Source organism: Pseudomyrmex gracilis, unplaced genomic scaffold (genome assembly GCF_002006095.1).
Source record: "Pseudomyrmex gracilis isolate BER0280 unplaced genomic scaffold, ASM200609v1 scaffold_26, whole genome shotgun sequence".
NCBI classification, from domain to species: domain Eukaryota; kingdom Metazoa; phylum Arthropoda; class Insecta; order Hymenoptera; family Formicidae; genus Pseudomyrmex; species Pseudomyrmex gracilis.
In genome coordinates this window covers 1146405-1167640 of record NW_018020610.1, presented here as the reverse complement: position 1 = coordinate 1167640, position 21236 = coordinate 1146405, and the positions used below count along the sequence as shown (strand labels likewise).

At 37.7% G+C, this 21236-nt stretch overlaps 1 protein-coding gene and 1 non-coding gene across 2 annotated transcripts; both read right to left on the bottom strand.

The window, feature by feature from the left end:
* Positions 1–785: 785 nt before the first annotated feature.
* Positions 786–17777, bottom strand: LOC109852232 (putative mediator of RNA polymerase II transcription subunit 26). Its single transcript, XM_020423198.1, has 9 exons — positions 17370–17777; positions 11200–11454; positions 4584–4802; positions 4323–4498; positions 3953–4250; positions 3428–3868; positions 3109–3309; positions 2294–2573; positions 786–2110 (listed from the first exon to the last, which is right to left on the bottom strand). The coding sequence occupies exons 1-9, from the start codon at positions 17481–17483 to the stop codon at positions 2013–2015; spliced, it is 2082 nt and encodes a 693-aa protein (XP_020278787.1). The 5' UTR covers positions 17484–17777; the 3' UTR covers positions 786–2012.
* Trnal-aag lies at positions 2738–2819 on the bottom strand. The gene has a single exon. It is a non-coding gene; the product is annotated as a tRNA-Leu (tRNA).
* Positions 17778–21236: the final 3459 nt, after the last annotated feature.

Sequence of the window (21236 nt, the reverse complement as noted above, 5' to 3'; positions counted from 1 at the left end):
TAGACAGAGCAGGGCAGAGCAGGAAGGGTAATAGAGATAACATGCGTACGCAAAAATGAGATATGTAATAGGATAAGATATATGTAGAAAGAAAATTGTAAGAAATGTAACCAAGTTCCCTTCTTGGCCGTCAGGCTGAAGGATTAATAAATAATAATAAGTACGGCGCAATACTTTAATTACATTAATTTTAAGTAATTACACGTAATAAAAAAAGAAAAATAATTTAGATCTTACAATTAGCATAGATTAATATAAAGTGCTTGAAAAAATGCTTATTAACGCGTACACTGAGAATTTTTTTACATGTGTTTGGCCTTATTATTTCTTAAGAAAAATAACAACATTTTTTATATATCCAAATTTATGTGTGTGTATGCTGCGCGCAAATAATATGGAGTTTCATTAATATCTATTGTTTTATTATTTGTCATGAAAAATACATAATGTATAGAAACATTATTATAGAAATCAGTAAAACACAACATCCAAAGTTCCACCAGATAGCGACGCAAATATTGTGCAAGAATATATTTATAAATAATTGAAGTAAGATAAAATACACAATGTGTTATCAAAAAGCGGAATTATCATATCGACTTTTGTATAAATTTATTTGACGTTTTTTTCTATTACTCGTTTGAAGAGGAGTAAAAAGAAATTAAAAGAAAAATTAATCAAAATATATGTGGCATTAATAACAAAATATAAAAGACAATTATTGTACAGAAAGTTTTAATATGTTAATCATTTTTTTTTTTTTCGATAAAGTCATGTATCTGATGTTTTCAAAAATATATTGTGATACGTATCGTGACATTGCTCCGCGTTAGAACCTTATCTTATCTTATTTCACGATATTTCCGAATTACAACTTATCGTTTGAAGAAGAGTAAAAAGAAATTAAAAGAAAAATTAACCAAAATATATGTGGCATTAATAACAAAATATAAAAGACAATTATTGTACAGAAAGTTTTAATATGTTAATCATTTTTTTTTTTTTTTTTTTTCGATAAAGTCATGTATCTGATGTTTTCAAAAACATATTGTGATACGTATTGTGATATTGCTCCGTTAGAACCTTATCTCATCTTATCTCACGATATTTCCGAATTACAACTTATCTATTTCCCTATACGTTATTCATTGATATCTTCGAATAGTTTAAATTTTTCCGATTTTTTTTTTTGTATTGGATATATGTATATCGTATACCTCATGTAACCGTTAATTTGTTAAACTTTAGAACGCTCAACACTTATCTATTTCCTATCGTCATTCATTGATATCTTTGAATAGTAAATATTTTTCTGAGTAGACACTGATGACGATTCTTGCAATATTTTTAAAAGTGTTTATTGAGACAAATCACAGATTTGTAAACCATGGAGTACTTACACATTATATCTTCCCACTATCTCTATAAAAGAATATAACAGTATAATTAATATAAGTTCTTGAAAAAAGTATCACACCATTCATATATTTATTAGTCTCACCACAGATTGTTATATCATAAAGCGTGTATATCTGAACGTGTCATTGTTACGTTTCAAGTAATTTTTTGTCTCATATTAATTATTCGCCGATGTATGGAAAAGGATAAATATTCTGAAAAAAAGTCAATTACGCATTGTGCGTTTTTGTACGTATTGAAACTGATTATTGTATTATTTCTACAAATATAACATTAAAATATTATTCTTCAATAAACACACTTATTTTTAATCGTCAATTGAATGCCTTTTTAGTAGTAATATTTATCTCGCAGTAAACACATATGATATCATATGTAATATCATCTTCTTACGACAGTTTTCAAGTATCGTTATATATGATAAAAATATTTGTTTGATATAAAATTATTTCAAAATCATTGCAAAAATGTCTGAATTGGAATGTAGATTATAAAGGCGCGTATTTATAAAACTCTTTTTTTTTTAATTTTATTTCACAGACTGATTTTTGACAACTCGTTTCGTTTGACGAGCGCACACTCAGCTGCACTTTTTAACACGCGCAATCGCAGGCGCAACGGCGCACGCGCTTTTCACGACGATGAAGAAAAACATCTTCCGGTACGGAGCGCACGGAACGTGGTTGCACGTCTGTGAACAAGCAAATTATTTTGTCAAATGCAATATCTTCAAACATGTGGTATTATGAAAATAATATCTGATATATGTGGTCGTTATAATAACTTAATAATAGAAAAAATCTTCAACATAAAAATAAAGTCATTTTAAAAAAAACTATCCAATGTAAAACTCTAAAGAAAGAAAATTATTTACAGTGCGGACGGGCTTTCTCTTCCTGCAAAGATTGCTCTTGTTGTTGTTGTTGTTGTTGTTGTTGTTGTTGTTGCTGCTGTTGCTGCTGCGGCTGCGGCTGCTGTTGTTGCTGTTGAATTATCATATGTGTCTCCTCATGTTGTTCCTGCTGTTGTTGCTCAGGCTGTTGCTCCGTAGACTGGCCGTCTGACACTTCAGCTCGCGCTTCCACTGGTATCTCCAAGGACTCAACAGGTCTCAGAGCAAATCTCGAAATCGGAAAAGCACGACCCTCAACTACCTGAGATTCCAGAAATTGGTTTTTTTAATTTTTTTATTTTTATCAATTACGTCACACTAAGATTTATTTGTATTTAATTACACATGAATTATAATTACACGGCGCGGTGTATATTACGCACAATTGTCGCTTTAGATAAAAAAAAAATAAAAATAAAAAAAAATTGGCAGCGGTGGGATTCGAACCCACGCCTCCGAAGAGACTGGTGCCTTAAACCAGCGCCTTAGACCGCTCGGCCACGCTACCACACAGCGACATGAGTAACTGTGTTGCACAGTGATTCTCATGGTCGATAGACTGCACAGTTTAAAAGTTGTTAACGTCTAAATTTTCAGATAAAAACAAAATAAGTAATTAATTTTTTTAATCAGATAAATTAATTTCTTTCCAAATGGATTGTTATTAAGAATATACTCTGTACAAATAAAGCTTATTCGAAATAATAAAAACATTAGTATCTTGATTTTTTTAATACACATAGAACATATCTCATTAGTGTATTAAGTTTTTACTGATGAATTATTAATTATTTTACCTGATGAATTATATTACGTATTTCTACGGGCACGGGGAAGTTCTTTTCAAGCTCATCGCTCTCGTCCTCCTGACCTGAGAAGGACTTCGCTTCCTGTTGTTCGTCGCCATCCGAACGTTGACGACCTTCAATATTTCCGTGTTCGATCAAATTTCTCACTTCTACCGGGAGTGGGAATGGTCCTGCTGGCACTGCAAATTCCTGTTTGCAGGTTGGTTCTTTTTAGTTTGTCGTGTACAATCATTTCCGAAAATCAAGATTTATTACATCGTTAATCTTGTGCTTCGAATATGTTGTAATGCGTCTCTCTTTAACTTACTTCACGTCGTGCTCCCTCTGGCACTTCGTTGACTGGGAATGGTCTGGCTTCACCGGTGATGTGCTGGATGATGTTCTTGATCTCCAGCGGTACTTGTTGAATGATTCTTCTGATTTCGATGGGAATACCTTGGAAGGGAGAGCGCGGCTTTTCGGGTACAGCCTGAGGAGGAGCAGGTGGCCTCTGTTCGGTCTGCGGGATCATCATGGGAGGTATTCTCTGATCTTGGATCTGCGCCTCGGCTTGCGGTGGAGGAGGTGGCATCATAGCTGGATCCTGCTGATCATGATTATAAGTGTTGGGAACCTGCTCTGGCTGTTGTTGATACACCACCGAGACCTGCTGCGGTTCCTGGCGTGGCTCTTGAGGCATCGGCCGCATACCTCTCATCGGATCCATTGGGAAGTGACGCAGTTCGATAGGGATTTGGCGCATTTCGATCTAGACACCATATTGACGCAATTATAAACGTTTCGTAATAGGTAGATGACATCTTTGTTTTATATTTATATGACCGAGACTCACTTGCGGTCCCATCGGATTGTTTTGTGATCCCATCGCGGGCGTCTGCGGACCCATTCGAGGCGGTCGCATCTCCATAGTCAAGTGCGGAAGATTACGGAGTTCGGGAGGAAGTGCGCCCGGTGGGATGTGATTCAATCCTCGTGGGTCGCCGAGCGGCAGCTGCTGCATATCGGGCACTTGGTACTGGCCTTGCATTTGATATTGGTGATAGTTGGGATTAGGTTCTTGTGACTGAAGAGGAATTTGCAAATGGCCCAGTGGAACAATGATCGGGGTGAGCATCTCTTGCTCTCCTTGTCTGTAAAATAATAATATCATCAGTGTTTAATGTCTTTGTGTGTGCGTACGCACACAGCTTCGTGCTACTTACTCCTGATTCGGATTGCCTGATTCGCAAAATATGGCAACTCGTTCGCCGCTCAGTCTCTGGAAACGCTGCGGATCGGTATTGTTGTCCAAGTTGTTATTGGTTCCGTCCATCACCTCGTCGGCTCGTCGTCGTTCAACCACGCAGGAAACTCTGCTGCGAGCTTGTTGAATTAGCGTCTGAAAGAATCGTTGAACTTAGAAACTCGATTGTGTGCAACTTCAATAGAATTTAATTAGGTTTGTATGTATAAAATATACTCACGCCTGCAATGTCGTCAAGATCCAACTGAAGAGGAAGTTTAATGTGCACCGGTGGAAATTCATCGTCGTCGTAATCGTCGTCGTCATCGCCGCTCTCGCTATCGGATTTCGAGCTGTTTTCTCCTTCTTCGTGAACCTTCACGTCCTTAGTGTCCGGATTGATCTCTTTCTTCGTTGGCGCGGCCAAGCTTTGCACAGAATTCTTCGACTCAACAGATTCCTATAAACACGCACAATATTTTTCATAAGCTTTTCGTATAAAAAAAAAACTTTCTTTTTTATTGTTTATACATTAATGTAATTGTTGCAAACTTATAAAATTCACGTAAAATCTAAACTTTCTAATTTATGTACATTTTATATCAATCTACTGAAATCTCTTCTACAGTTCTACATCCATTGCTTTAATTCTAAGAAATATGGATCGTACTGTATGATTTTTTTTTTTTTTTTATCTTCGGGAGAGAAGCTGGAAAAATATTGACGAAACAAGAGTGCATATTCCTTTCCTCGAGGCTTCGAAAGTCAGACAAACATCGCTCGCCGCGGCAATCGTTCGTTGATGCAACTCGTCTTCCTGGTCGCGACATCGGGTCACTAGTGAAAGTGAACTCACTTTATATTATCACATTGTAACCTCAGCAAAACGAGTTGAAAATCGTATGCGAGCCGAAAGCAATAGCAAGACGGTAAAACGTTATAATTTCAAGCTTTTGTCGGCAACGATCGTGCCGTTTCTCGTCGTATCCGGTGGTAGTCCTTTTACAATCATTCAGGCATAGGAATTACCGCGATGTAAACATCTCGAAATATTATCATTATTGACACAACGTCTTTCCTAATGTGTAAAGGAAAGGAGAGTTATCGCCAATTGGCTAACAAATGTTTCGTGCAAAACCCCTGTATTGTTTCCAATGCGCGTCGATCCAAGTGCGGTCACAGCATTGTATAACAGCAACAATGCAACTGTTAATTTCTGATACGTTTGCCAACACGCAGTAAATTGTATTGTTGCAGCTAACGATTGCCTCATTTTTGAGCAATTTAATTTCAGCATATTTATTTTGTTCGATACGCAATTTTATAAACTTTCTTCAGTTATAAGCAAATACAACACTGTTTTGCATCTCGAGAATTTAACATGTTGCATTTAATTAATTTCATTATATTTAATTAATTTCAGGTAAAGATAAAACGTTGAACGTTGATTGGCATCGCTATTTCGAGACGTCACTCAAAGCGTGTAAAGAAATCTCGACATCGAAGAAAACGTCGCGCGCAAACTTTCATCGCATTTGCTTTCCTTGTCTTGCTTCGCCAAATATTTCCACGATACATGAAAATCATTTATATATTCATTTTTTTGCCTCAACAACCGATGAGTCAAACTCATCGATTAAAAATCGTCGTGCAAAAAACTTAAAAACATGTTAAATAATGCGTAGTTAAATATGTGTCACTTCTCGCTTCTCTCGAATTTGTTGCAGAAATAATTATTCCGCGTGTGACGCGCGACGCGCGCGAGATCATCGAGCGACTCGAAATTCCGCAGTAGATGTAAAAAAAAAGAAAGAAAAAAGAAAACGAGAGCCGCGCGCGCGCGCGCGTTTCCACTCACTCGGGATTCACAAAGCGTGCGACGCGAAAGAAATCACCTCGCAATTTGCCGCAGCGATGACTTCGCCGTACACGAATGGCTTTCTTTAGAAAACACGGCAACCTTCCTCGAACCTATCAATTAGCGGTCCATTATGACTACCTATCGTTTTTTTTTTTTTTTTTTTTTAAAGATGTACGTGCGTGGTTGAACCGACGTGATAGCGGTATAGTTGGGACAACGCAATTTGATGTGTTGTCGCAACTTCGCGAGCTCTTCTGCGAGAATTGTCGGTGTATTAATTCACTTACAAATCAGTTTCTTATTTTTTGTTCGGCGACAATGGGACTGGGTGGTATGACAATGCGCGTGTATGCAACGGATGCAATATTAAAAAAATCGACTTTAAATAACTGTCGCGAACAAGTTAACATAACAATGCTATTAGCTGAGAGAAAATCTTTTTAGAGAACGTTCACCTCGCTGCCAGCGCGCAACCGACACAACCTACTTTCATGAAAGTTTTCCAAGTGTCTTGTTGCTCCCCGAGAGACGATAAGAAACCTGCAGCATACTAAAGATGTAGCATCGTTCACGAGAATATAGAAATATTACTCTGATCAATGTTTGTGTTATAATACAATCGTTTTTATTTTAGATCGCGCGCTTTCTCGTGGAAAAACAATTATTGCCAGTGTCTATTTTCTTTCGCTTCACAATTTAATACGTATTTAATTTATATTGTAAACAAACTGAAGAAATATGATCTGTGTTATAAAAATATTGTACAAGGAAATAGATAATCTCTCTCATAGACGACTCACTTCCGTTCGTTGTGTGTGCGAATTATAAGAAACTGATTGCGACATCCACGAATAATACGCGAGGAAGATACGTGCATACGACTGTTAATTTGCACGTGCGACACGCCGAGAATAGAGGGTAACAAAGCGCAAAAGTTGATCCTTGAAACGATGGACGGCTCGAAAAAGAAATACGAAGCGAACCGTTCATTTAAATAATGAAGCGTCAGGAGATGTCTTTTTGCCGCCACGGTGAAATCATCGATAATTAATGCCAAGGTGATTAAAATTCAAAAGATGGGAGATCGATTATTTTTTTTAATGCTTTCGACTCCTTTAATGGACGATTCCATGCGTGATTACGATCGGCAATAAAAAAACACACAATTGTCTGACAATTGAGATATTTTGATAAACTGTTGGAAACAATTTTTTTCACTTGCTAATAAAAATAAAATACTTTTTAAATTCACATCGTTTTTTGACACAAATTACTTTCATAAATATTTACAAATAGATGAAATGTTTCAGTATTTTTTTTTTTTTTACTAAATATCTATTTCGATTTATTTTCTCCGGTGACAAATTTCTAATGCAATATATTAAAAGTAATTAATTTATACTTTTATGATATTACACATAAACATTTCATAATTTTTTTTTCTCTTTTCGAGAGAAATTTTGCAATTTTCTAGGTCGGTCCCGAGAACAACTCGTGGCGCGATTCGTTTCTGCGATCATAAATGAAATTTCATTGACCCTCACGATGACCGATTTTCACCTTTCGCGCGACCGTTACATGAACCGAGAGCGCTTTTATATATCCCGCGTTCGGTATTACATTCCCGTGGCGTATGTATCCATCTTACTTTCTATCGGTCGCCATAACCGGACGGGAAGCGGCTCGGAGACCGCTGCGACCGGCGTTGTATTCACAAGCCGCGATCAAAACGCGACAGATGGGTTGAGGTGCCACTATCGCGAATGCATTGAGAATACGATGGGGAACAACGTCGCGGATATTCGCGGAAGCAATCCAATTTGAGAGAACCGTTTACCTTATGAACAAGAAAGACCGGAGAGAGAAAAAAAAAAGGGGGGAAGCGAGAGGGGGAGAGAAATTGATTGCCGACAAAAGAGAAAACACGGTGCGCGATTGAGCGCGCGGTTTCCGTGTGCTCCGCGACGACTACACCGAGGCTCGTCTAACGGGAGAAACAAATGCAGGGCGATAGTGCACGTTTGAATGAAGTTTGAACTGAAATCTAACATAAAGAACTCACAAAATAAAAAAATAAAAAAAAAGTAAGAAATAATTAACCACTTGTTTCTGCAACAAGTTGAATAGACGAAAAAATACAAGCTTGCACAAAGCAGGAAAAAACAAATTAAATGTCTCATTTAAATTATTTCCTCTATTACACACACAGATATAAAACAAATTATCTACTTGTTTCAAAAATTGTATCTAATTGTAAAGTAACGAAACAACTTGATAATAAATTTGTATTTTCTTTAACAACCGCATCGATGTTTACACACATGTTCCACGTTATTGATTGATCGAAGCGCACAATTGGTCGCTATTACAAATTTGCACATGGTAGCGGCAGCTATCTCGTTGATTCCGCGCGCACAACCGCAATCACATATAAGGAACGCAATCCGAATTACGTAATTCCCCCGGCTGCGGTTCTCCTTGAACGCGCCGAGCTCCTGGCACCGCTTCGCGCCGGTTTCTTTGCGTTTCGTTTTCTTGTATATTCACGGACGGTGTCCGTGTTCCCGTGAGAGACTATACGTGTCTCTTCGTACGTCTCACATTCTGCCATCGGAATTTGCCGTTGTCCGTATATCGGTGCGCTCGGTTCTCACAGCTCTTCCTCCCCCCCCCCGGTTCTCTTAATGAAAGATCGCGCGCATTGTTGTCGCGGGACTTTTCTTAACGCGTGGAAAAACGTGTATTTTTTTCTTTTCTTTTTTTACGAGCGTCAATCAAGAAGCATTTCGCGATCACTTTCACAGAAACCGTAATCGCGAATAGCCATTAAAAGTGAAAAAAAAAAAAAAACACAGGTTTTATTACCTGACAAAAATTGCAATTTGCGTGCCAATTCAAGCGCGCGCTCACAAGATACCAATTGCGTTCCTTCGCCGCTCTTTTGACCGGGGTGCATAAGAATGTACACAAGTTGCAAATAGCTCCACGCTTTCTAAATTTCTGACATTTTATGCTGATTCATTCATTAGCATCCGACTACGTAATTTTCACCGAATGCATCCACCAACTTTCTTTGATCGAGCGAGTCGAATTTTCGAACTTTGTTTCCTTCTTCTTTGTGCAACTCCGCACAAATTTCGCGAGCTTCCCCAATTAAACACATTCTCAGAAAAACAAAAACTACATTACGTAAATGTGTATGCAAAAATTGTTTGCGCGATAATTTTTTTTCACGGAATACGTCTGTTGCGATTGCGTAACAAAAAACTGAAGAAGCAGGAAAGTCTCCGCGGGAAAATTACCTCGCTACAAATTCAATTACCTTACCAGACGATGCGTTACCCGGAGGTGTAAAAGTTGCTTGTAAAACATCTCGCCGCGGATATGTTTTTATCACGGCAAGATATTCGCGCAGATGTGTTACTGATATCGAAGTTAAAATATAAACGTGCACATATTTACGTTGAAAGTGCAAAGCGTTATCAAAAAAAAAAACACAATTACACGTGGTTACAAATCGCTCAATTTACACAATTTGTAAAAAAAACGCACTCGCGTACGCGCATTTTTTTAAGTGCTTGTCGGAAAAGTTTGCGCTCGACATTCTAGTTGCATACAAGTCCTGTGATGCAAGAGCTGTCGGTTGTTTATATCTCTCTGTTACCCATTCACTCGCATCTATTAATTTTCAGACACGATCTTTCATTCGGCGAATAAATATTAAATGCTGGAATTATTTTATAAATCTCTCATCGCTATTACCCGCTCGTTAGCGGTATAGAATTTCTCTTCAAATTCCCGCTGTAATGATCGACCGGCGCGAGTGTTTCGATTGCCGGCAGAAACGCGCTTACAAAACTGTAAATTGTATTTTGCGGTTGTGGAGCGAATGCGGGGAATCATCGGCGAATTATGGCAAATTTCAGAAATCGTTTTATGACAATATTAAAGCGAACATCATCAAGCTAGAATGGCGTGACCAAGAGATCACGGATCGTACACGATTCTTTCCTCCTCGAAGCAATTTTACTCGGTTTGTGTTTCCCGTTGACGATCGTCGCGCTCTCTTGCGCGCAAATTTTTTCCAATCCATAAAATTCACGGCCAAACAAAGAGACAAATTGAATTAAAGTCTCTATCAAGCATGTCTCTCAAATTTCAAAACGCTCGCGAGACAAAATAGCGTCTCGTATAAGAGCTAAAGAAAAAAAAACAGATTGTCACAATCGATTTATTCGCGTTTTAGCTTTATTTTCGCATATATTCGTCGAGAACGCGCATTCGGCGGCTGCTTACAGAAGCAAATTTGCGTCTCAACCGAGCGCAATGGCGGGGGCGTTAATTGCGTTAGCGGAGTCGCACCACTGACGTTTTTCTTTTTTCACTTTCGATCGTAAAGTGTTAAAACCATTAAGTCGTTTTACCGAAGGAAGATTCCCGGCGAGAACTCTCCTCGACGATCTTCGCGACACAATAATTCTGTCGATTGTGCCTGTTTTTACGAGCCGTCGATCAATTTGTTTTACGATCCGTCGAGAACGCACCGCCCCGCACAATGTGAAAACTTAGAAATCTCTATGGAAATCATCACCGTGAACGCAAAACGAGCTGAAAGCCGCCACCGTCGGTGTCTGACTCCGTTTTTACGCCGAACGATGACGCTTAATCCGTTTAACAATTAAACGAGAAATCAGACGTTGCCGTCGATACGCGGACACAGTCACTTTCCCCGTTGCGAGAAGTTCACAGGACACGATTTCTCCGCGAGAACCGCAGTCAGAGACAGCGCGATCACCTTCCGTACAATTGTACACTCATACAAGCTGCGCTTTGAGAGATAATATGATTGCAGATTATTCTTGATAACGAAAGAAATTAATTATTACTAGAAAATTACTTCTTCATATCTTTTATCATTTTTTATACTTGTTTTGTTTTAATGCGCCGTTATATCAAGTTGATATTAACTCGTTGCCACATTTTTTGACATCATTACCTGTACTAGAGCCTCCGGTTGCAAGTGCTTCAGGAATTCACCTTGCGGTTGATACGATCCAGAATTTTGTTGCTGTTGCTGCCGGAGCTCAGCCTGCATCGCCGCGATCGATTCCGGCGTGCACGAGACTTTGGCCTGAACCCAGGCCGACGCCAGGATAAAACTTCCCAGCAAAAAGGAAATCGTGATCAGAGTGAAAGCGGCGATCCTCGCGATTTGCACCGCCGTGCTCTTCGTCGGCGGTCTCATGTATGCCTGAAAAAAAAAAAAAATGATTTGCAACACTTAACAATCATCGTAATTTGCAGAAAGACTCACAATTTCTTATGCTAATTACAGAATCAACAACGATTGTTGTAAATCGAGTTCCGTAGGTAGACTTCTCGTTGCCGTATCGTATCGTTGACAAGTTAAGATGACATTAGATTGACAACTTGAAAAAAAATTCAAGTTTTTGCATTTTCTCGAAGAATAAAATGTTTAAAATTCTTTCTGGAATTTTTCCTAAAGTGTCAAGTTTTTTTATTACCAAAAACAACCGAAATTTTAGGCGATAAAATTGCGTTTGGATAATCACAGTTCAACATCAATTGTTCTCCGTAACTGTTGACAGACAGTTCCATACACGCAAAATTCTTTCGACTATTTCAAATCAACGTACAACATATAATAAAGACAACCTCGTCTCCTTAGCTTCTTTAGTTTTTTCTGGAAAACATTTGCAAAGAACAGTTTTTTTTTTTTTTCCAACTTGTTTAAACTAGTTTCCCCTCTAAAAGCAATAATGGCGAAGGGAACGTCAAAGGAGAGCGTGAAACGACAAAAGACCTCGACTCGGTTGGTTAACCAGCGTGAAGTCTCCCGTGCTATTATATGTGTGTGTGTGTGTGTGTTAAGAAAAACACCAGCAACTCCGTGACAACTGTGATGCAGACACATATGTATCTTTATATACATATGCATATGTGCATTCATATTTATACGTGATATTGAACATAAATATCGCAAATGGTTCTCGCGTCGCTCTGTGTGTCGACAAAATCTATAGAAGTGCAATTGTATGCAAACTTCTGAAAAATGAAATTAATCAAATCGCATTTGCATGAGAAACGCACGAATGGTAACATTTTCACAGCACATCGCCGTCGACGAATTTTACATTACAAAAGAATGAATTTTCAGCTAAAATTGAACAATTACTTGACCGTTTGAGTCTCAAGAGACTCCGGAAACGTGCGCGATACATCTGACGCGTGCTAACTGTACCTTGACATTATTATAGCAAGGCTCTCGGATCTGTTTCGATGCCCGACGCCTTTGTAGATCAAAGACGCTCGCCGCTGATTTTACATTAATTTGTTCCAATCGTATATATCGTGCCTCTAACATCACGCGCTGTGTCCATTGTGAACTCAAAAATATATCGAAAACAAAACGTCGTATTTTAGTTTCGAAATAGAAAGTTCATTTTCATTCGCTTCTTCGAGTGATTCTATTCAAAATAACTTTAGCAAGTGAGAAACTTTCCGAACAAAATAAATAAACAAAAAAGAAAAACAAGATACACGTCATTGGCAGAGAAATTTTTGGATATTTCGTAAAACAACAGTTTTCTCTCTCTCTCTCTCTCTCTTTCTCTTTCTCTCTCTCTCTCTTTCTCTTTCTCTCTCTCTCTCTTTGCTCTGGAGATGAGAGACTTGCATCGCGGACTGTACTCGTACAATTCGTAATGACCTCGATGCGGATGGACGACTCAGGTGAGAGGCTTCCAAGAGATAGTAGGCCATTCCGAGGCTTTCTGACTTCATGCCGCGCGAGATCTGCCTGAAGAAGTAAACAGCTACTCTGTTGCCAGGCACACTCGAGACGAAAAACTTATTATTTATCCTTTAAGACAAATTTCTTGGATCTGTTCTCCACTTCGTGAGTCATCGACATCCATCACTGATCTCCCAACAACGGGATCCAATCCGTAACGATGACTGATTTGAGGTAACAATCGCCGCGCGGAGGAAGCTCCGGTGATTCTGTTAATTTCGTCGAAGTCACTCGAGCGTGGATTGCAATTTATAAGAAAAAAAAATTGAATTCAATGAAATTATATTGATTTCATTGAATAAGGTATCACTCCTTTCGACGCTTTAGAAAATCGCAAAACTCGTTTGAAGGTGATATCCGTTTTCTAAAAGCTATAATTCCGATACTACGTGGTCAACGTATCATTTGAGATATCGATGATGTTTTGTACTTTCTCTTTAATACGTATAGTAGAAAATGATGAAAGGTCGTGTGGCGTGTGTGGTTTTAAAGTGGCGCATAATAGTAAACTTTTCAGATCAATATTAAACTTCTTTAAAAAAAAAAAGCCGCTTTTGATTATCGATAATGCACGTATTATTTTTAATAAAAAAAATTACAAATTTAAAAAAAAGAGAGAAGAGAAAGAGAAAGAGTTTTTTTGCATATGTACTTGTCTCACGTTTCTTTTATTTAAATTAATTATTATATTATATATAAACATTGTCATGAAACACACAAAATCTACAAAAATTCTCTTAGATAATGAATAAGAATAATTAAAGATCATAAAAACAGTGTGCGGCTAAGATACATCCTGTATCTCTGACGAATATTTAAGTATTTATTTTGTCTTACGTAAGCGTGGGACACATCGTTTGTCACAGTCTAAAGCAAATGAGCGACGACGATAATAATGTGCAAGAAAAGCGAAAACACGTGGAGTTGACCAGGGACGAATTTCATGCGTTCAGAGTGTTTTACTTGCAAATCAGACAAATGCGCAAAACATGTACGAAGTTTCAACCGTAATTAGAAAAAAATAATTACACATCCAACTAGTTGCAAAATGTGTCTCTACTTCTCATTATACGTCGGAAAATAATACGGTAGCGACTTTTTTAAACGGTACATCTTTCTCAAGATAAAATGCACTCGGCACGAAAGAGTTGCAAAATCGGCAAATAATATTTTTAATGGAAACGTGAAATCTCCATTGTCGCGTGTTTCGCCGGAGACACGCGTGGCAGAGCAATCATTGTTGCTGCGTAACAGATCGAAGGCGGAAACGCGGCCTTCCATCGGAGTTTGTAAAAAAAGCCGAGGGATCTTTGAACTCGCAAAAAAATAAAACTAACAACATTTCCTTAACGTGTATGTTAAAATAAATCGGGTGTATGGGTCACTTATTTGTGGCAGAGCGTTGAAATTATTCAGTGCACGTGCATTGAAATCTCCAGAAAGTTCGATCCGCGCGTTGTATGTGTATACCTTGTAAAGCGAAATCTTTGCAAATGTGTGAGCGGTTGAAAGTTAAATATTCTCAGTGTAGGAGCCGCGGCGTTTGTTTTTAGAGACGAGACTCTTTTCTTTTTTCCCAAACTCTCTCGTTTGTACAATTAAGAGACCGTTTTTAATGACGACGCGTTCGCGATTTTCACGACGGAAGTGCACATATTCCGCTCAAAGAATCCTTTTCACCGCGAATATATATGCGGACGAATCGCACACTTTTTTGCACGTTATAATTACCGTAATTAATCTCTCGCTGTTTATACGGTGTAACGAGACGCACGTTCGCGAACAAGTGCACTTTGGTTGTTGCGCGTAGCACTAGTTTTTTGATTTATATTCTTGAAAGAAAAAAATAATTAAATTTCCCGGTCATTAAATTTGATGCAAGTGCGAAAAAAAAATATGTGCGCGAAAAATAAGATAAGAAATATTAGTAGAGCGAAGAAAACGCACACACAAAACTTTCTTTCAGAAAATTACTCAATGTTTGTACTCGAACGTACATCACACGTCAGAAATGACACAATATTTGCTTACAATACAAAACACAGACTGTCTCTGTTGATTTTCTTGTTTTTTTTTTTTACCGAATGATTTTTTAATTTGCATTACGACAGAAATTACCAAATAATCGAGCGACAATTGTTATTTGAGTGTAATCGCTAATTTGCGCAATTGCGTTGCAAAACCAACTTTCGCGGAAGTATCTTGTCCGCGCTTTTTGCACAAGTGTAATTTTACAGTTAAAAAACTTGCGGATTTCTAGGAACTAAATCCAAAGATTGCAAAGCAGAAAAACATTTATAAAGTAGTTATTACAAAATCCCGTATTCGATTATACCTTATCGCGCTGCTATTTCTATATTGCGCTTCTTTTACACCGCTTCACGGCAATAAATAATTATCTCCAAGCGCATTTATTCACATGAGTCACGCGTTGTATTAAACTGTATTTCTTTTATTTCTGAGATCCTTTCACGCATAATTAAACTCGTTTTTCTAGGAAAACCACCATTATCCGCTGTGTATATTCTTTCCTTCTTTTTTTTGTTTCATATAGCGCAGCTTCCTTCAAAGTTTTTCAAAGAGATATATATTACCTTCAATAATTCTTCCCACGCGATTGATTGAGACCTCGCGCATTATCTTCCCAAGATAACCGAGTCCTTTGCACGCATCCTTGCGGCAGAATTGCAATTACTCGAACGCGTTATCGCCCATACCGGTTGTATTTGCAAACAATACTTTGTATTTGTCGATTTCAAGTCGCAAAGTTGGAAGGTTCGCGCCATTACGCAAGTCGACTGATATCAATCGGCGAAACGTCATCATAACATTTGCATTCCACTCGCTCATTCGATTCGAATCGACGAAATAACCAAATAAGTTAAGAGAAATTTGTATGCGTCATATATATTGTTTTCTGTTTGTCAATACTTTGATGCAAAAATTATTTATTGCACGTACATTTTCGCAGAAAACAACACTCGATCGCGGCGCACAATGTAGCGCACGTTCCAGAAATATTCATCCTTGAGACACAAATACGCATATTTTACTTTTGCCTTACAGCCACGCGCACAAAGATGTTCGCTAACAGAAATACACTTTTTTTAAAAAAAAAAAAAAAAAAACAATCTCTATTTATTGTAATTTAATTTATCACGCGATCGACTTTCTTTTCGCGGATTTCTGAAATTTCGCTTTGAGTTCGGAGCAAAAGAGAAACTTGGTTTTTATTCGCACGCGCATTAAAAACACTCGAGATTACACCTATTAGAGAGAACATAAACATACCCGAGATATTTTAACTTGATTATGTCGTTTTCACAAATAACGACGAAAACGTAATTATGTGAACGCGAGAGCACATTTATGGACTATCCGACGTTGAACGCACAAAGAGATCCTTCGAACAGCCGAGCGAGTAATTTCTTTGTTGTAGGTAGGTTGCTCTCTCCATCACATTGTCGGCGCTCAATTACGATAGAACGTTTTCAATTTCCTAGCTACAATTAAATTTTTACATTACCCGTTATTATACATGCTATTTCTTTATTTAGACAAAAAAAAACGCTATAAAACATTATTTACGCTATTTTTAGTCATCCCGATTACGAGTCGAATGTGATTTTGCACCGTCGAAGGCCACCATCGCGATTTATACTTTACAGTTAACTGTGCTCTGTGACGCACAGTTAACTATATGTAAATAGATTATATTTTTAATTGAGAGAATATACATATGATCTTTTATATTCGAGCAATACGTTCTTCTTCAAAAAAAAATTACAGAGTAAACGTCATCTGTTTGTTTAGGTGACACACGAATGTATTTTTTACATTTTACAGGTCGCGTAATTTTCTTGCGAGAATAATAAAAATTCGCGCGCGTGTATTGAGAGATATGATAATATTCTTTTTTGTTATTTATATGACTTCGCCAGACATTTATTTATATGACTATGCGCGTCGAGATATCGCATTTTTGCGGTTGAAAATTTTTCAGAATATATAAAGAGAAAGTATAAAAAGTAAAAATGTAATTCTTCTTTTTTTTTAAATTCAATTTTTATCACAATTATTTTGAAAAAAAAAACATCTTCGTAAATTTGTGATTCAAATATCACAGCTCCGGAGATATCTAATTTTGAAGATCATCTGAGACGATCATCTCTCGAATGTGTTACATTTTCATGCTTTCCTTCGCGGAGACAAAGAAAGGCACTCTTGAAAAAACAAAAAAAAAAAAAACACTTGCCTCAATTTCTTTCAAAAACCAACGAATTGAAACAAAATCCATTAAGTTTGTAACATCCTAATTAAATAAGTAAGAGAAGATAAAAAAAAAAACTCACCGGTGGCGGTTCGGTGGTGGAATACACCTCGCTGGGGGCATAGTGGCTATGGGTTTGCGGCATCTTCTCCGAGACGACGGCAACCGTGGCCAGGGAGTCCGAATCCTTCTCCATCGCGCCTTCTGACTTGTTAGTCCACGTAGCACAAACCGGCCACTCTCGAACGACCCGGACTGAAGTCAAGTCTCACCTTTCTCTCTTATGTACGCTTCCGTCGATTGTCGGACTGACGATCTTCCCCGGTGCGATATAGATGCGATAATATTAAAAATTCTCTCTGCTCCGATATACCGTCCGGTGTCGATAGCTCGACGGATCGGCGAGCAGTGAACGTCGAGGAAGCGCTGGCACCGCTAGCTTAGAGCCGTGCCCCACCTAAGCTGTGGCGTACACTACCTTCGGGGGATTTACATTGCCTTTTGGTACCAAAGTGTATCTCCGTGCCAACAACGGAGATGATGGTGATGGTGATGGTGGTGGTGGTGGTCTCGTTGCCGGACTTTCTAAACACCGTGTGTGTGCGCGAAGCACGCGTGAGTGAACGTGAACGGTTCTCTCTGCTATATACATTGTAACGCAAACGTCTACGTGTTCCCGCATACAGGCTGCGTACTAATACCGTAATCGGCATTAGTATAATTTTGCAACTATATTCTTGCTGAGCTCTTTTTAGAATGAAGAATCGCCGAGCGATGAGCATAATATCGAGAACGAACTAGGCGACAGCAAATTTCCAATTTATTTTGAGAAAAAAATTTCTAACTTTTACGCGTGCGTGTGTTGGGATATATCATTAATTTAAGCGCATCAGCGTGTTTCGAACGTTGCGTCTCCAAGTAAAATGCACGTTACAAATAATTGATCACGGTTGATTGCTACAATCGCTCGCGCGCGCTAAGAAAGTCTTGCGGCGAAATGTTTTTCTAGCGCAAAGCACGGCGCTGGTATGGAAGTATTGGACATGGCTTCTATCATATCGGTTTCTTGTAGGAAGTGACGACAGAAGACGGCGAAGAAGTTCATGTTACAACGATGTGCACGGTATATAGACCGTGTGTGTTTACGACGAACGGAGAGATAGTCAGGCGGGAGAGAAATGACACGGAGAAAGCATCGAAGCTCCTTCGCTCTCGCAATAATAAATGTTCAACTTGCTGCATGATGTGGCAGCGACACTTAAAACTCTAAAGTATAAAAAAAATAATTAAAAATTCTGTTCAGCTTTGAAAAATACAAAAACTCACGTTTCTGATTAATTGTACGCGATAAAAAAAAAAAAAAAAAACAAAGCACAGTCAAAAACTTCAAAGAAATTTATTGCTAAGAAAGTAGTAGAAAATTATGTGTATGTATAAAAAGTATGGGGGGGAGAGTATAAATGGCAATTATAAATCAAAAACAATGATTCCAGACATCTGTCAAACGTACTGTTCACTTTCACGAATTAATCCCACGTGTGAACAATTGCATAAAAAAAATATTATCGCAGTTCGTAATCTATCGAACATCAATTGCAATGTTTCAAACTACTTTTGATGCTTAATGTAGATATATGTATATTTTTTTAATACACATATATTTTACCATCTCATTGATATTTTTTTATTTATTTCTAAAATATTTCGTGTAATATTTTATCGCGCGACGATGATGTTTCGATTGCATAAATACTCGTCATTCTCGCGGATAAATCTTTCACGAGAAAAGATTCTCTCGCGTGTGAGTGACGTTATACGAGCGAAGAAGAGAAGCGAGACATTTGTAAGTAGACTGGTAAATACTTGTACGACCGAACGGATCGGCGGAGAAAGTAGGAAATGTACTTCCCTGAGTAGACACCGCGTAGTAGCAAGTCGTTTGCCCGTTTTCGTCGCATATGGCACCTCGCGGAATAATAATATCTTTTGCGACACGTCATACGAATATATCGCGAAAGATGTTGATGCGGTGATGATTGATCGAGAAAGATTCACACAAATTTTGAACCTAATAATAAGTTTAATTTCGCGCTTCAGTCACATCGTGCGAGTGATGTTTTTTGACACGCGAATGTTTTTTATCTCTATAAAATTATAAATGTCTAAAAAAACAAATATATACAGACATAAATATTAATTAATAACTAATGCAGTAATTGCAATTCACTTACAAATATATTTTTATTAAAACACACTCGTGACATATGTTTCACGTTCCGTTTATATTTATTTATTTATTTTTTAAGATAATTTATTATTTTCATACTTGGAAATATATATGCGATTGCGGTGTCACGGATATGTGATTTATTTTCGCCGGATCGACCGAGTGGCGGCACGCGTAAAATATTTTATGATCGCTTATAAACGACGCGAAGTGAGTGTCTATCTTAATCGCGATCTTTGCTGTCACTGTCACGGAGAAAATAGGCAGTTCTCACGTAGCAGGTCGTCCTCTCAGTGATAAAACGCGAGATAACACAGATGCAGAGTACATATGCAAGTCGTGAGCTACTTTACCGCGTTGATAAAAATTGTGTTTTCTCCGGAGCGCGGGTGGGGATCTACACGTCGGTGCATGAAGCGCATAATCATGCTCGCTTAGAATCCTTTTGATCCTCTCCATGTATCGTAAAATAGATAGCCGCGTCATCATCGTCGTGGATATGTACTCGCTTTCTCCGACACTAACGTAGACGCCAAGTCGCTTTGAACGTTCATCGCACTTCACGTGTATAACGTCGCTACATATGTATTTTTTTTTTTTTTTTTAATAAACCGACTTGTTCAAAATGCGCGTACAAAATGTGTACGCCGTACAGCATCTATAAAGTTGTAATTTTCACAATATAAGAAAGAAAATTTTTTATTTTGCACTAATTATTCCATTTATCATCTTTTTAACAAGATATGTCGCTCATTATCGTAAAAAAGATAATAATACATCTTTTCCTACTCTTGAAAAAAATGTTAATAAGATCGCTGATCAAGAAAAAAGTGTACAAATCGCTTACATTCGATGAGAATTACATTCCTAAATAGAGAGAAAGTTACAACTATCCATTCCTCACATCTTCAAAGATCAATCATCTGTATATTATCTTATACATATACATATATATATATATTTTTTTTCATCTTATATCATCCTTTAATAAAACTCACATTTTGGAACAAGAGCCTAAGAAAGCCGCCAGCAATGATTCTTTTTTGTTTTGCACACGTCGGTAAAATATACACATCAAAATTAAAAACTGAGCAAATTATGCACATCAAAACTAATAAATAAGCAAACATGTCATCAATAAAAACAACACATATTAAAATTCATAAATCAGCAACAATTTGCATTAATAAAACCATCAAATATAAAAAAAAATATATATAACGATTTATATAAATATATATATAACATCAAATATAAGTAACAATTTATAACATCAAACATAAGTAATCAAACAATCCTATCAGAAAATCGAGTAGAGTCGAGTCGAATCGAATCGGTAAGATCGAGAGAGTAAATAATGATAGAAAAGCGATTTTGAGACAGTTCGTCGTATACGTGGAGAAAATTAAAAATGTGATTAAAGTCACATGACAGGAAAGAGTAGAAAAACAACACGTGAAAATAACGTGTCTGTAATTTATATTATATATAACATTAACTAGTACATATTAAACATATAATTTATTATATATTTATAATATTATACTTTATATTGTATTATATGTATTATATACATACTAGTAATGTCACTGACCTCCGCCGCGCGACTTTGGCGGGGTCACTGACCTCGGCCGCGCGGCCTTGACGGGGCACTGACCTCGGCCGCGCGGCCTTGGTGGGGGGGGGTCACTGACCGCAGGCGCGCGGCCTTGGTGGGGGGGG

What these genes read in the sequence shown, in the direction of transcription:
- LOC109852232 (XM_020423198.1), bottom strand. Translation starts at nt 17,483, where the DNA reads ATGGAGAAGGATTCGGACTCCCTGGCCACGGTTGCCGTCGTCTCGGAG. An exon ending in ATCTTGACGACATTGCAGGC is followed by an intron (nt 4,499 to 4,583) that starts GTGAGTATATTT and finishes CGATTCTTTCAG; the next exon opens with ACGCTAATTCAACAAGCTCG. An exon ending in TACGTAATATAATTCATCAG is followed by an intron (nt 2,574 to 3,108) that starts GTAAAATAATTA and finishes CTGGAATCTCAG; the next exon opens with GTAGTTGAGGGTCGTGCTTT.